Source organism: Pholis gunnellus, assembly GCF_910591455.1.
Source record: "Pholis gunnellus genome assembly, chromosome: 11".
NCBI lineage: Eukaryota > Metazoa > Chordata > Actinopteri > Perciformes > Pholidae > Pholis > Pholis gunnellus.
This window is the reverse complement of record NC_136538.1, coordinates 9,375,531-9,392,627: the sequence shown is the minus strand read 5'-3', so window position 1 is coordinate 9,392,627 and position 17,097 is coordinate 9,375,531. Positions and strand designations below refer to the sequence as shown.

Below are 17,097 nucleotides of genomic sequence, written 5' to 3'. Positions count from 1 at the left end.
GACTATTACAATTGTGTGCTGTGCATCCCTCACATGCACACACACACACACAAACCCTCTAAATGTTTAATTCATGACACTGTTTTTTTCAGTCCGGATATACTGTACATAACCCAGTTTGTCAATGCTTTTTCCTCTGAGTTGAATCATCATAACGCCTCTTATTAGAGGGGCAGTTATTTATATCAATTGTGTCGGTCTCTGGGGCAAAAGTTTGTCCAGCTGTTGGCTCTGGATCGTGGCCACGTTAGTGTCCGCGAGGAATGTGCAATAGAGATGTTCAGGAAGATAAATATGTGCACCGTTTGAAGAGAGAGATGCCTCCCTGTCAGTGCACCATGCCTGGTTGTGGGATAGGACGACATTTTGATGGTATCCAGCCGGTTTGCCTCTCCGGTGTAAGATGTCACAGTCCGTTGACATCACTGACGTGCAAAATGTATTTGACGGGTCAGAAGCAGCAGCAGAAGGTTGGTTGGGTGGGGGGGGGGGGGGTGCTGTGTTTGTTTTTGTTCCACAGCCTCCTGACCCCGGGGTTGATCTCGAGGGTCCATCTAAAAACAGCAGATCTATGTTACCTTGCCCCTCACCCACACTCACACCATTCTCCATTAGCTTGGTCGTGTGTTTTTATAGAGCACTCTCTTTTCATCAGGGCTAATCTGTGTTGCCGGGAGACCCTCTGGCCTATTCGGCACAGAACCTTCCCCTTCAAACATCATCCCTCTCTGTCCCGGATCCCCTTAGCTTTGAAAAAGGATCCCAGGTCTTTAAAAGGTGGACGGGGTCCTGAGCCATTCAAGGTGTATCCAATGCCTCGCGCTCAGCAAGGCTCTTAAATGCAAAACAGACGGTGGAGCAAATAAAGATCAAAGGCAGCAGCCTTGCCCGCCTGGCCTGCTGTCCTCACATGCCAGGCGGTGCTGTCACAGTGAATCACGGCCATGCAGCTTCCATGCTCATGCTGACCACCCCCCACCCCCACCAACCTCCTCGACACATTACAGCCCCACTGTGTCGGTGTCTAGCAACAACACTCGCACACAGGGTTAAATCCACACGGTGTACTTTGTCAGACCAAACCAGAAGAGACTCTGAGGAGTCTGATATCTCTCACCTTTATGCACATCAGGACCATGCCTTCAAATATCAAGGGAAACTGATTGACGCTTACTCCTATTGGCACGTGAGCGTATATAACATGTGGTGGTTCATTAGTCATACTTTTGGCTCAATAAAAAGCGTGACTGAATATAATAACTCTTTATTGCTTCGCAGATTTATTTTTTCCTCCATTTGTCCGACAGCTTTGTGTGTGTTTATGAGCGCTCTCGTGTTATTTTAGCTTTTGTTTCAACTGGCATAGAGGACATGAGCCAGAGGCAGGTTCCCATCCGGCCACTACGCCCATTTGACATAATGATGCTCTTTGCTTGTTAATACTATATGTCCAAGTGGATTAGAGTCCTGTGCTTTGTCGTCGTTGAGGCCATAGATTGTGTGAGTGCAGATCCCTGCAGCATCTCAGCGATGTCCTGGCAGCAGGGGTTAAGTAAGGCGCCCTGCCCTCTCAGATGCTCCACAGCTAGTTGACCTGTTTGTTCAGCTGCGCACCGAGGACCGTGCTTGGCCCCCCCCCCCCCCCCCCTCCAACACCACCCACTCCTCCCCTGACTTGCTGTGCCAAAGATGTGAGCCTATGGCAGGCAGAGTGCCAGCGGCCCCACCCCTGTCTTGCCAGTAGGACATTGGGGGTGAAGGTTGAGAGGGAGGGAGCCGCTAGATAAGCAACCTCCCGGTGCAGGTCAGCTATTCCAGATTAGAAGACCAAAGAAAAAACCTTTTAATTAGGCAGGCCGTGCAGTTAGGGCCCTGCGGTATTGCGGCCTAGACACTTCCTGCATTGTGCTACACCACCCAAAAAAAGTAGCGGTGCAAGGGAGTGAGTGAAAGAAAGTGAAGGAGGGAGGCTAAAAATGGCTCTGCCACATCTGCATCACACCACAAAACAAAAGAGATGCCTGATTGCCACCATGCGCCGCGGTTATTTTATCTACAGAGAGCTCCGGCTTGGACAACAAACCACCTGGACTTGTTTTAATGTGAAATATTTCGACAGAAACAGCTGAGCTTTCTCTTCATTAATTACAACATTAACCCGTCCAAGTTTCCACCGCTTTCTACTTGTTTTTAAATCCTCTTGCTTTCTTATTCCCACAGTTAGCGCTTGTGTGGAGAGCTACTTAGAAATCCCAGAGCCAGCCCTGTCAAACTCGGTCTAAAACAGCGCAAATACGTTGGACATCATCTTCTTCTCATAACAAAAATAGAGGCAAAATACCAACAATCATATCTTGGAGATTCTTAATGAGCCCTTTGGGATCCTTGACAATATACCACTAATATGGTGCTTTGCATCCTTTGAAACATGCCAGAGTGGAGTCCTGGAAATAGTAACACAGAAGCGAGGCATCGCTGACGCCCCACAGCCGACGCAAGTTCTCTCTGCATTCGCTCGCCTGCAGTATGTCTGCCCTCTCATACATTTTCACACCAATTACACTCTAAACCTGTAGTCCTACCTACGACTTGGCACAGGAATCACAGTGAAAAATCGTGCACTGTGATTGCAGGGAAAGGGGAGATGAAAAGTGAGGAGGGTATGCGAGTAATTGCCTGTTCTCAAGACACGTGGAGCCTGTCTGGGGAAGAGATACTAGGGGTGGTGGTGGAAGTATGTCATCAATTTGAGCTGGGCCCTAATGTTTCAAAAATACAGACGAGCACCTCACTTTGATCTTCATGGCCTGTTCAGCAGACGGCCCCCACAAGATAACCGTTCATGCCGGTTACTGTAATCTTAGCCTGGACCCCTGCTTTTACCGAAGAGAGGGACAGAAGACTTAAAAAGAGAGCTTTACACCCCATGGGTCTGACAGTACAGAGGGAGAGAGATATATCTACATTTTAAAAGAATGTATCCCGTGTGATATACAGCGGACTTGAGGGTGGGTTGTTGATAAAAGACTGTGTTTGGGAGAAATGGGTCAAAGGACGCGGGAGTAGGAATTTTGTGTGAATAGTGAAGCAACCTCGATGGTTGCGAGTAGCGCCTCAGGGGTGTGGAACGTGCTGGGGCCTGCTGCATTATACAGACGAGCCCCGCACCCGGCCAGCTGTGCCACACACAAGACTGCAGGAATGAGGGCACCATGAATGGCTTTCTCTGTGTGACAATGACTGCAGCCCTCAGCCGAGAGGGAATGGTCAGAGGTCCTTGCTGCGGACAGGCAGCATCAAGTGTGTGTGTGTGTGTGTGTGTGTGTGTGTGTGAGAGAGAGGGCATGTGTACACTGAGAAATTACTCAGGAATGTGAGGATGCATGCCAAAGACAAAGAATTTGAGTCGCATTGAAGGGAACCTTACCCTCTCGCCCTCTGAATAAGCCACACTGGATGGAACTAATGGAAGTCTTGTGCACTGGCTTAAGCCTGTTGGAGGAGACCTTTTTTCCCGCAGATGAAATTCCCTCGACAGCAGGAGAGAAATCTAATAGCAGCTGATGGAAGATTGTTTTTTTTTCTAGCAACACAGTCATAGCCTTTTTGAAAATTTATTTATAGATTTATATCTCAAAAATCTTTCCATACAGTTGAATTCTCACATTCTTTGCACTCGATTACGGTTTAATCCTAACTTGAGACACGAATATGCACATGGATGCCAAAGTTTGAGCTAAGTTAGCATTCAGCCACATTTGAATCAGAAACCACAGTCATAGCCACCCGACTCAAGACACAGCTACAACTTAATAAATACTTTACAAAAATAATGCAGGCTTTTTACAATACAGATCTGCCACAGAGACACAAGGGATACGGCTGTAAATTAATGGTACAAATAAAAAATGTGCATGCTAAATAAACTCACCAGTTTACAGGAGAACCTGGATATTGTGAATGACAAAACGGGAGAAAATTAGATAACCCTGTTCTCTGTCCCAACACATTCCTGAAGCATCTCATTATTCTATTACCACAGGCCTCTCAGATTCACCGAAACATAAACATCTATGGAGACGGAACGAGGACACAATCTAAACGAACATTCCTGGAATCAGAATTTTCCCTTTTTAAGAATACTAACTCAGTTCTCCCTTTGGTGACCAGATCTGAACAAGTAATTATTGATGACGCAATTACTGGCAACATGTTCAATCATTTTTTTAGAGGCATATTTTATTTTTTTTAAGTTTTTTTAATTTTATTTTTTTAAACAGAGCAACGTTGTTTGCCTTGTTTTGGTGAAGTCAAGGAAAGTTCCTTGTGAGCAAGTAAGTGTCTTGACTGTTGGATTTCTATTCCTCTTGCTTCAAAGAGCAGTAAGTCTTGTTCCTCAGAGCCTAAAAGTTCTTGTGTTACTTGATCTAAAACAGAATTTAAAAATGGTTTCAGCACCAATTTTGAGGTTTAGCTGAATATTTAAGCAGTGTGTGTGTGTTGTTGTTGTTTTTTTTCCTTTTCACGCTACAGCCGTCTAGAATTCTCTCGCTTCTTCAAACTGTTTGTAGTAGTCCTCGTCCTGAGGGTTGTCGGGACACTTCTGCCCGTTGTTTGGCGGCCTGGCCTGGTTGTAGCGGCTCCAGTCTCCTTTGCAGACGATCCAGGGCAGGATGTCCACCTTGTAGTGCAGGTCGGCTGAGAACTCGGTGCTGATGAGGTTGGGCGTGCCGGCCCCTTTGCCGCGAGTGATGAGCTTCATGTTGTCGTTGTAGCAGCAGTGCTGCGCCGCCAGCGTGGTGGACTCCAGCGTCAGCATGGAGCGGATGCAGTAGCGGGCCGTCGGCTTGTAGATCTCCAGCTTCTCTTTCGGCCCACTGGCGTCCTTCCAGCGGAAATCTCGGCGCGTGAGAGCGTCGTGCACGTCTGCCGTGCTGTACGCCACCTCGGTCGGGTAAGAGCAAGGGCAGCTGGGGAGGTCGTTGGCCACCTTGGTCATGTACTTCTTCAAGAACTCGCTCTTGCAGTTCATCCATCGCTCGCAGCTGTCCGTGTCTGGAAGAAATGAAGACACCATCAAATGCTGCATTTCTTCCCGAACGTTGGAAGATGAAAGTGGGAGAAGGTGTTGATAAAAGTGTGTTTTTACTGAGTTGACTATGAACAGACAGACAAAGAGAGACTGGGCAGCTGCACACTGTGTTCTTCCTGCCCTGCCGCACATTTTCATCTCTGCACAGAAATGGAGCGCAGCCCGAGCATGAGGAATGCTAAGTGTGTGCAGGGACACTGCTGCCAGATGGGTGAACTGTTTTTTGATAGTGCATGAATATCTGAATGAGGGATAGTCTGAGGGATAGGACAAGAGTAGAATCTTACCAACACCAAAGAGCTCCGTGGCGTTGAACTCATCTGTTCCAGCTAACAGGCTCACTTCAGTAGCTGCCGTCTTGAAGGCATCTTCAATACCTTCAGAGAGATGAATGCACAGTGAAAAGTGGATCAAAGATAAAAGACTACTGGTGGAATTGTTTTCGCTCTGTTATCCAAAATCAAGACTTTACCCGGGCAGTTGGGCAAATCACAAGTTCTGGACTCGGTGGCTGTACAGGCGTAACCGCACGACCTGGTTCTCTTCTGGTTGCCATTTCCACAGGTGACGCTGCATGCTGTCCAGTTACTCCAGTCCCCCTCTCCGTCCATATAATCTAGATCAGAGAGAGAGAGAGACCGTCAGCTCTGATGCAGGCCACATGCTGAACTTACTCAGGCCTGTTAGCATGCCTCACTAATAATAAGTGTGAGGGGGGGGGACGGACGGACGGACATGAAAGGGGAAGTGGTGGAGCTCAAAGTTCTCTTTGACTTCGGCCCTCAAAGCAGATACCACACGAGCCTGTCTACACACACACACACACACACACACACACACACACACACACACACACACACACACACACACACACACACACACATGCACACATGCATACGCTATATTGCACATGGCATAGGGCACAGTACGTGTGTTCAGTAAGTGGAATAAGGGAAGCGTTTTTGCTAATTCCAACAAAGCTACAGGGGATCCGGCAGGGAATTTGCAAATAGAAATTCTCCGAGCTGCCTGAGTATCCCTGGCACAGTGGCACTGGACACCATGCAGCTGCTCTATCTGTGATTCATCGGTTTGGAAATAGGAAGTGAAATGGCAAGAAATCCTCTTTAACTCCAATTATCATAGAGCGGATCACTGTAATGGGTATACATGGAAACAGTTACACTCGGCTCTACCACCACCATTGCTACCGCACACAAACACACACACACACACACACACGCACACACACACACACACACACACACACACACACATCTTGAAAGCAGCACTTCATCAATGAGGAGAATTAATGTGGGCATGTTGGGATGGAAGTATTTCTGGCCGGGGTCCAAACCTTCCTATACCCCCCCCTGACATCTGCCCCTCATTATGAGCATTTTGTATGAATACAGGCCGGATAGCAATCTAGCGCTGCTCCCCCTCCCCCTTCCATAGCTCACTACGGCCGAAGAGCCGGTGGCAACAAAAAAAAGACTCAGAATTTAGAAACTTGATGATAACCTGCCCTTAGCCCACAAATGAGACGACTGAATGTACTACCACTGGCCTGTGATGGATGGCCCTCACTGTCTGACCACAGTTGTGATTATTAAAACCAGGGCAGAAATTATGAGGAAAATATTTTCTTGTCCACTGTGTGGTGTGAAATAGCGTATAAATGAGAGCTGACCGCAGTGATAAGCCAGAAACATTAAACATGGGCTATGGTTTGACTGAGAAACATTTGAAAATCACCTCCCTAACCGCTGTAGTGCAAGTGCAAATGGATGAAATGACATTTTCCCCAGCATACGCATTCCTGTTCGACCATGTTGGTTTGGGCATGCCACAACTCGGGCCGGACGCGTACTGTACGACAGTGAGTGTAAATTCTTCCACGGCAGATTTATCAGTGGGCTTGCTTTTGGAGAGTGTTGTGGAGATGGTGTGGCTCCATCCCTGCAGCTGAACTTTGATGGAGCGAGGCGTTAAAGCTTTGTCACGTAGCTAGCTCAGGAATCCATCTTATTAAAAAAAAAAGTGTTAACGGTTTCAATCAGGGGCTCCCAAAGGCTCGCCTGGGACGACTGCACTTATTATGGTGACAGCTTAAATCAGTAAATCTGCAAATTACAGATTCCACATCAGACTATGGACATCTGTGGAAACCCTGGAGACCAGCGCTCGAATAAACCCGGCTAAATATTCTGCCACGTGCGTTGTGCACTCGTTTCCTTGCAAACACACCCTCCTGTCTCCCTCACCATATTCAGTTTGAGCTTTGCTTCCTCCCCCGGCGCCTCCTCTCCTGTCCCAGTCTGCCGGCGGCCTGAGGAAGTTGCTGTCCTCGCTGTTGCTCCCGTAGGTGCGATCGTGCTCCTCCGTCTGGTGAGTGGTGGTGGAGGAGGAGGAAGGTGAAGAAGAGCGAGGCCACCAGTTCCTCCAGTTAGGGGAGGCCCAGTTGGGTTTGCTCTCCTTACGGAGGCCTTTCTCTGGCTCGTGGCTCTCTAGTCCATCCACCACTTCAATGGTCACCTGAATTCAAGAACAGAAGTCCGTTTAACGTGGATTTTCAAGACACTTGTATGTAGCATTTTGGGACACAACGGGTCAATCGGGGGCCTCGGGGTGACACTTTCTGATCCCCACACACACACACACACACAATATTACCCCCTCCCCCTGTCTGTCCTAACACATGTGCCTCCCAGATGAGGGGGGACCACCACCCTGCCCCACAGTCACCCTCCCACCTCTTGGGCTCTCTGCACCTAAACACAAAGTTCAAAGGGCTACTCAGCCTCCTCCAGACCATGAAAGCCAGATGAATCCCAGGATCAAAGACACACCCCCTCCTCCTCCCCCCCCCCCACCTCCTCCTCCCACAGCCTCACGCCCTTGCTCAATTGGTTGCTCGGCTCTCTTCCCACATCTTGAGATGTTAATACACTTTGTCCGTGCTCGGATTTAGCGGTGATGCTCTCAGATATGAAAAGACCCCCTCGCTGGATTAGACAGGGGAATGATTTAAACATGGCAGCGGTTGCTCGGCCATCTGCACCGCCGAGGTACTTACGGGCAAGGGCTTGCCACACATTTACATAAGCTGCCGTCTGTTTCCATGCACATGGGTCAGCAGTAAGAAATTGCTGGTTAGCGGCTGCCTTTCAGCTGCCATTATGATGGACGTGAGACCTCAGTAAGCTTCACTACGAGCCAGGGAGTGTGAAAAGGGGACAGGGGGAGAGGGAAGGAGGGAGCGGGAGAAAAAAGGGGGTAGTGATGTGCACCAAACTATTCTCCTTCGTCCTGTTTGCTCTTCCTGTCCTATGTGGTTGGGTAGCCATGTCTTACAAGAGAGTAAAAGCATCAAAGCGCACTAGCAGGTGCGCAGACACACATGGTCACCTGTATATTGGGATTCTGTCCATTGATGTCAGCTTTGGAGAGGTCGGGGAAGTTGTGCAGATCCAGGAGGAAAGCTCCAGGGCCGTCCCTGTGTACGTTGCTGCCTTGTGCCCAGGGGAGGGTGGCAGGCCGGTGGGCCAACCGGTGCTCTGGACCTGACCTCCGGTCTTCAGGAGCCAGTTGGGCAGAGCTGCTTTTTGCATTTATATTGTTCTGCAGAGGAGAGAAAGGAACATAATATATTATTATTGTTTGTGCATTTACAGCATACCATATTAGAGTGCTTGCAGAAAATATTTGATTCCCTTTCGTGTGAACGTTGAGACTAAGGGCCCTGTCACTTGGCATCCACAGAGTCTGCACACTCAGCAACATTAGATTGATGTTGACAGAGGTTCATGAGGCCGCGACCTCTGTCATAAATCCTGTGGACAGTGGACTCTCGACTTCTTGGAGCCCAGAAAGACGGAGCCACTGAAGCAGTGGGACAAACATAACACTCAGTTCAGTGCGTCTGTCTGCATCCACCAAAATATGATCCGTCTAGAGCATGCATTCAGAGCCAGTGTCACAGCGGGACTGTATATTTTTCCCTTTTTAACCGAGCACGCTGCTGCTTTACCGTAGTTATATGATGTGGACATTTTTAGCATTGTCCGGGTGCTGGCTGGGAGAAAAGAGCATGTAAGACTGATGGGTTTCCTGCGGTGGGGCTATACTGAGAAACCTAAGCAAACATTGCAAAATAATTACATCTGCCTTCTTGACGACGAAAAAACATTTGGTCGTCTTGACAGGGGGGAGGTTGTAAATTCATCCCAAAAGGACAGTTGAGGACACATGTCCCCTGTCAGGTATGCACAGAAGGAACAATTATACCTCAATTGGACAGACAGCCATAAGTAGTCGGCAATCAAGCATTCTGGGGTGGTAGAAAATAAGATCAAAGAAAGCAATCAATCATGGTGCTCGTTTTCTTTTTCATGTCCCATTTCTTCCTCCCTAGTGTTTTTGTGGCCGGGCTGAGGCCTGAGAATACGGCAGCAGCGCAGCACGGTTGCGGTGGCCAGTCACAGACAACCTGTCAGCTCAGCCACATTGCGGCGGCCTTAAAAGCCCCCAGTGGAGCTGTTTGTGTCCAGCCAAGGTGCACTCTAGACGCTGTAAATGCTGCTGCACAGCAAGGGGGGGAAGGATTATAAATGTACATGTGCAACTTAAATTCAACCGCAGTGGTGGACAGAAAGACTCCCATGTTCCATTCAGCATTATTTTTTCTTAATTCACGAGATGGAGAGATTTAGAGATTCACACATTGAGTCAATGTGATGCATTTCAAAGAATCAAAACCCTTTCACAACACATATCTACATGTGAGTTACTGCTGTAATTACAATGATTATGCTGTTGCCCATAATTTTCGGGAGGGAGTGAAGATGGCTTTTTTATCTGTAGCCACCAAATAAAAAGAGAATTTATGTTCAAAATCATACAATTTGAGGAAAAAAAATTCTGAAAAAGCGGATTCCAATTAAAACCACGAAAGTCGTTTCCATGACCGAACAATTATAGCTGAGATCTCAATGCAGAAAAAGGTCATTTCAACAGCAGAGTTTGTGCATCGACCCTTATGTGAACATCACAGGGCCCTCTTTGGTTCCATCACAAGTACTTGGGCTTTGAGATGCCCACGTGATAACCCAGTCTTTCAAGTTCCCAGCCTTCAGAAGTCACTCAGTGGCTGTAATTGAGCTCCACCGAGGGAGCGGGCCCAACGCAACGCCTCACAGGTTCAATCACAATGTAAATACATACACACATGTGTAAATCACGTAAGCAGCTGTGTTTAATCTCCTCCCTCGTAGATTATATTTTTATGGTTATTATTTAAATGCAGACCACACAAGTTGCTCTGTTTCCCGATACTGATACGACAAACAGTCATTTAAATCTGCTGCCAGAAGATTCCCAACTACCGCACATTTCACAGCCACTGAAGACAGACACGTTCCTTTGTTTTCCCCTCGTACGACTGTGAGATGTTTTCATTCACAACACCTGCCATTTAAGGATATTCATCCCAACATGTCTCTGGCTGCTGATGAAGACACAGATAATAACTGTCAGTGAGTTATGACTTATTGCTTTCTCCATGAATTGGGTCTGTTGAAAGAAAGCAGATGCCGACCACAAATGTTTCAGAATACACAAACTGTTGGCTGGTATAAAGTCACAGTGTTTGCAGTCATATTAATCCTTCGTTATCCGGTCTAATCCTATCTGAATCTTCTGTTGTGTCACATTACGATGGATGCCACATGGCAGGCAGATTATCTAATCCTGACACAAATTTGGATTATTTAACGTCAAATTTAAAAGCATTCTGATTAATCCCAGGGCAACACTTCAGTAGGGGAGAGTAAGTCGGTTTATGGGCAAATTGGTAGTTTAGCTCTAATTCGCTAATTATTTTTGGAGGGATTATATGGCGGATAGTTTGCTAAGAATGCTCCATATGGGAGAATTGCTGCTAAGTGTTTTTAAGCAAACATATGTAGTGATTATTGAAGAAGTGCTGCATGTTTAAATAATACTAGTGGCAATCATTTGCAACCAAACCACTACTACTGTAACCACCTGTAACAACCAGTTTCATGTTTAAATTATTTGCAATCAGCTGTCATGTTGAATTTCCCAGATTGCTTTTCCACCTTTTATCTATCCAGGAGCTACATCACTTCATTATTGGAGCTGCTCAGTATTGAACCTTAGACAATAGATGCCACTGGAATGTGTACAAAGCATTGGCAGCCTTAAATATAACGCCGCCGATGATAGCCTTGAGCTGATTTGTGAGTCGGAAAGTCGTGTGAGATTTGTTTAGCTGAAAACAGTCCATCAGTTGGACAGAAACAGGGAACTCTAGGCTGCTTTTCCCCATCAGCACTGAGATTTCACAATCAATATCAATATCTGGGAGCTCAGCAGTGTGAAGGACAAACAACATAATAAGAAAAACATGGTGTTTTCCTATTTTTCTCTACTACGTCCCAGGCTTTAGCAATGCACAGGAGTAACCCATTTAAATGGAAAAAAATAAATCAGCAGTGTTCCCCTTTGAAGGCGGGCTGCTTTACAGCCCCTATCACTCATCTGAGATCTTCCTCAACAAGGAACGCGTTTTAATTTGGAGATCAAAAGTGACACACCATTCTTCGGTTCATCTGGGGCCTCCCAGGATGTCACCCCCCACTCTCAAAAGCCATGAATGAACACTTGCACACACAAACCACCCCCTCTCCCTCCTCACAGTATCTCCTCGTCTTTTTCCCGCTTCCCCCCCTTTCCACTTTGTGAGGGCTGCTTAAAGGGGCATGACTCCATTTTCAATTGGGAGCAACTCAGGGGTCCTCCCCCCAGGGAGGCTGGCAGGAAATGAAGGCAGTGCACATTGTGCCAGATGCTTTTCAGCACCACACTTTTGTAGGTGGAAAAGAACACTATCCTTCCCCTGTCACACACGCCTCATACTGGGCTTACGTGTGTGTTTATTTACAGGATCAAACTGAGAAGGTACATGAAGGAGCTCAAAAGTGATTAGTTTAGACAAGACTTCTTGAAAATAAAAGACAAAGAAAAAAAGCTCAAGGGTAGAAGACCATGTTCTAAACTGACAAATACTGTTTTTTAACATAATATCACACTAATGTACACCCCCACAGTGGATGAGTCTGCATTCATGGGTCAGTGGTGATAATGTGCCTTGGACCAAAGCATTTTCTCTCTCCACTACAGGTGCATGGATCCGCATCCTGTCATTTGTGTTTCTGTGAATGGCATTTTAAATATGACACTTTGGACTGACAATACACCCCCTGGGCCGTGACAAGCCTGGCCGAAAGATGACATCACCGTCTTCAGTGGCGGACCAGTGAAGCATATCTGCAACATTCATGAGCAAAAAAGAAAAAAAAGAGTCTCAGCCCTTTTCTCGACGTGGGGCATGAGTGGCATGTCGGGCTCTTTCATCCCAAGCCAGAATCTCTATGCAAATTTCGACTAGTGACAAAAGGCATGTTTGGGTTGGAATAGGTGGCATGTGTTTAGGATTGTTTGCGGCAATTCCTCAGGAGAAACTCTCTCCTGGTCCTCATCCTGTTCGTCCAATCCAACATTTGGCTGTGCGACAAATATTCGATAAATTCCTGTAATATTTCTTCAGCTTTACAAATTAACCTCACCATCCTCTGTTGAAGTAAAAATGATTTCCATTCGTTTACCCCCAGCCCTAAAAAATACTTTATGAAGGGACGCCATTCCAGTGGGCATAAATACCCGTTTATCACTGGGACACGACGAAAGTATTTCAGCAGCATGCTAAATATACAATAAAAAGCAGCTGAAGGATGCTTAACACTCTCTAAAACCGCCTGTTGATCCCAGACCTGTCTTAACCCTCTAGTCAAGATTTGAGGCTCTCCTGGAGTCTGCGTGCTTTATGCTGATGTTAAAATGGGCAGTTAAACAGTCGAGCCTGTCTTAAATGGTGTCATGTTGACAAACGTCTCCCCTCGTGAAATTTTGCCGAGGCACGTTCTAAACTGGAGCACAACCCAGAAAGGTGTCTTTTAAAAACTGCATTTTGACCAGACTACATCAATGTCATAAGATTTCAAAACTGCATATTGTTTTATTTGTGTTCTATGAGTATAGTGCTCGATCAAAAAAAACAATTTGGGCCTGAGGCTTGATCTGGAGCAGGGCGCTGAGGGCCGAGGTCAGTCTGATGCCGGACTCTTCTCCACCTTCAGGGGTTCAGCTCTGACCCTCAGCCTCATCAACTGAAAGCTTGGGTGACAGTGATGATGAGCCCATGATGACAGAGAAGTGCCTGCAGCTAGAACTGAACCCCCAACAATAGAGAAGTGCGTTTGGTGCAGAGGAGGAGGGGGGGGGGGGGGGTGATCTCTGACCCTGCCTCATCTTCCATCTCCCTACTGGCTCCCTGTTATTCCTGGGGGACACCCTATGGAGACCATATCCGTGTGTGTGTGTCAACAAGCCCCAAAGACTCCCGGGTACTGAGGGTTTATTTTACCTGGGGCATCGGCTCAAATGAGCAAACCCATCTGAGACCAGACAATTTAGATGGTCCCCCCCCCCCCCCAATAACATAGGCCTACAACTTGCTCCTACTTTCTGACAGATTTCCTAACTCACCTCTGTAAGGGCTGTGTCCTGATCCAGGCTCAGAGTTTCATTGCCCTGGGGCAGCGGACTGCTCCGCAGTACCGTGATGTGCAAGGTGAGGAGAAGAAGTCCGAGGAGCAGCAGCAGTTCCGCCGCCAGTCGCACCATCCTTTTGACGCGGCCGCCCTTGGGAGCCTGCGTTGTGGCCGAAGCTCCGACTCCGCCTCCTCCCGGTGCAGAGACTCCGATCTCCGGATCCGCCGGGGACGAGGAGCCGCAACACCACTTCGGAGCCACTTCGGGAATCAGATTTGCAAAAATTAAGGGAAAAGGATCGGAGGTGGGATGGTCGAATAATTTGGAGGAGAAAAAAAAGTGCTGGATATTGAGTTGGATCCAGTGTTGGGAGTTCTTTATAAACTGTGTCCTAAATTAAGATTGATCCTCTTGCTGATTTTACATATAGTTTGATTTTGAGCCCAATATGAGTATGAATATGAGTTGATGTGCTGATCTGCCAATGCACACAGAGCACTGACTACTGCAGGGCTGATCCAGCGCGCAGCATTAACGCTTCCCCCCCTCTTGTTGCGCCCTCGTCAAATCTCCAAGCTCAGGAAACTTTCAGCCCAGTTGCCCCGCGGTGTCCCCGCCACATTCTCAGCCTCACGCTTCCCCTTTTCCTCACTTCCAATTCAGCCGCTTAACGCACTTCTGGTTGTGTCCACATTCTGCGGTCTCCGAAAGTTATTCGACGAGGCTACCTCTGGAGAAATGAGTACAGGTAGTTTCAAAGTTATATCTTCCCAGTTAAAAGACTTCGCGATGGAGTTCTGTCCCTCCTCAAAAAGAGTCTTCGTCCATTATGCTGCGGGTCGTAAGCCCACCGAAATGAAGACCCGGTGTGGCGTGAGTCTCTAACGAGTCCTTTCGGAGGAAACGAAGTAGAACCGTATCAAACTAGGGTTTTCTAAAACACGCGCTGTTCTTGATGTGCGCTCTTGAGGTGGTTTTATACCATACGCCCCTGACCAGGCGCCCTCCCCCTGGTTAACTCTTTCGTCCCCCTTCAACCAGTCCTCCTCACGCTGGTGTATTGTGGAGGTTCGGGTGTGAAGCACCCCCAAACAGTGTATTATGCTACTTTTACCACTGCAGTTGAGACCTTTATATATTCACACGACCAACATGACGACGTGGCTTATCTTTAAAAGCCCAATATCTCAATGCAGATTTCATAAAGTCTGCCCCAAGTCACTTCATTATACAGAGAAAAGTCATTTCACAGGCACAATAAGGACTCCCTGAAACGACTCCAAGTATCCATGGTGGTCCCCGGAGGCGCGCTGGGCGCACAGGCGCGTCGTCGCGCAGAGAGGAAGACACCCGGGGGCGCTTTACAGGAGGTCTGCCTCTCCCGCCGACATGTGTGCGGCGGCAGCCTTGTCTCGTCCTTTGATTAAAACGCTCCAACGGAAGGTGCTGCAACACTTCACTTGCGCGAGACAAATGGCGCGTAATGTGATTAGCCCTCGTGAGACTTTTTTATTGTCCGCTTCAAAAGGACAGGTCGCTGTGTCAAATTATGCACCAAGCGGGGATGCTGCCGCTCCAGCATGGGTGACAGTTCACTGAGCCCCGAGGCGTGGAGACGACCGGGCATCTGATGTCGGTTCTCACCTTTTGAAGTCGATACATTCAGTTTGGGCTCAAGAACAGGAACAATAATATTGCTGACGATTGCTAACACGATCTCATTAGTGTCGTGAATTAATCGTCAGTGTCATAACAGCTCGCGTAAAACCGTATTAAACACATATTGGTCATTTGGCTGTGCGCATGCATAATCCTTGTTGTTGCCAAATGGCGCTTTACGCCAGCAGGACCATGGCAGTGGAACAGCAGCAGATCCACAGCATCGCCCAAGTTAGACTGCAACATAAATAAACTTAAAATGTTTTTTTTCCTGCATCACATGGTTTCTATATTAAATTGTTCCGTGTTTTAAATGTGTTGAAATCAAACCAATAAACACCAACAGAGGCTCACCCTTAATTTATTACAAAGCTCTGGGTGTCACGAGTCCTTGGAGTAATGAGAGGGTTGGTAAACTCAGGTCCTGAACTTACTTCAGCTGAGTTATAACTCCAATGTGCCCATCTGATGCCCATGTGTGCCAGAAAGCACAGTGAGGAAGTCTGTCTGAGTGGCAGCTTACTTATTATTGCCAATAGAGTAACTGGCAGCAGAAAGTGATAAGGCTGATACAACCAAGATCATATTTCATTGAAATCCCTATATTCTCAATAATTATCTCACAAATATCTGATGAGATCAAATGTCTGAATTAGTCGTAAATACAAGTTGCTCCTAGTCTGTTCTAATGAAATACACCAGGCTGGCCTACTTCATTATGCTCTGTTAAAGAGAGGTTCCCATACAGCTTTAATCTTCAGTTACAGCCCTTCTTACTCCAGGCACAGCATAGCTGTCTAAACCATGTAAATCTGTTCTTTGTCTGCTTCACTTCAAAAATCCCTCTCCAGAATAGAAAAATCTCTTGTCTAAATGGGAAACAGAGAGCAGAGAGAATGGCTCGCCTGCTTTGGACACAGTGGTGGACATCAAAGGCGTAGCGGAGGATCCCCCTTCAGAATAGCAGCTACATGCCATTCCAATAAGTGCAGTGTATGTGGATCTGAAGTTCAAAAGAGGCAGGCAGGTCTCTGGGGCCTTGCCACCAGTAGCACACTAGCCGCACAGATGTTTTGAATGCCAGCGCAGACCATTTGCCACTTCTGCTGAAACTCTGAGCAGTTGGAAGTGACTGGAGGGAAGTTTGGTCAACACGTGACACACGTGCTTCCTTCCCTGACGGTGAATGTGAGTCGTCTTACCTCTGGAGGAGGAAGTCAGTTAAGAGTTGATGATGAAATGAGTTGTCTGCCAGCACGACTGTTATATAATGAAGCGCGCCTGTACAGAGGAAGATATATTTGATCAAATTTCGTTTCTGAAACAGCAGTTACCCACACAGTTATATAAGGCCTCAATCAGTTGAAGCATACAAATTTGTCCTCCAGAAGTCGGTTACATATTAAGTTTAAATACTGACTAAAGCAAAAAGCAGTTTTAAAATAAAAAGCCACCAATAGGATATCTTCTTCGAACATAAATTCATTCTCAAACATGAACAAGCATTATTCCTGCTGCGCATCTGTTGCTGGCAAATCTCAGCAAGTTAGAGTTTGCCATTCTGCATAATAATCACAGTGGAGCTTTGCATTCGAGCGCTCCACGTCTGTATCGCAGCGAGTTGTGTCCGAGAGTGAATTCAAGCTTTTGAGTTTCTCTTTACACACATCTGTCTTCTGCTGTAAACCCACAATGCATTTCAGAATGTT

The 17,097-nt window shown here is 47.1% G+C and overlaps 1 protein-coding gene across 1 annotated transcript; it reads right to left on the bottom strand.

The window, feature by feature from the left end:
* Positions 1-3,600: 3,600 nt before the first annotated feature.
* Positions 3,601-14,658, bottom strand: ism1 (isthmin 1). Its single transcript, XM_079168526.1, has 6 exons — positions 13,724-14,658; positions 8,504-8,716; positions 7,360-7,630; positions 5,565-5,708; positions 5,380-5,469; positions 3,601-5,055 (listed from the first exon to the last, which is right to left on the bottom strand). Exons 1-6 carry the CDS (start codon positions 13,859-13,861, stop codon positions 4,538-4,540), a joined length of 1,374 nt encoding a protein of 457 aa, XP_079024652.1. The 5' UTR covers positions 13,862-14,658; the 3' UTR covers positions 3,601-4,537.
* Positions 14,659-17,097: the final 2,439 nt, after the last annotated feature.

What these genes read in the sequence shown, in the direction of transcription:
- ism1 (XM_079168526.1), bottom strand. Translation starts at nt 13,861, where the DNA reads ATGGTGCGACTGGCGGCGGAACTGCTGCTGCTCCTCGGACTTCTTCTC. An exon ending in AGGACACAGCCCTTACAGAG is followed by an intron (nt 8,717 to 13,723) that starts GTGAGTTAGGAA and finishes TCTCCTCTGCAG; the next exon opens with AACAATATAAATGCAAAAAG. An exon ending in CAAAGCTCAAACTGAATATG is followed by an intron (nt 5,709 to 7,359) that starts GTGAGGGAGACA and finishes TCTCTGATCTAG; the next exon opens with ATTATATGGACGGAGAGGGG.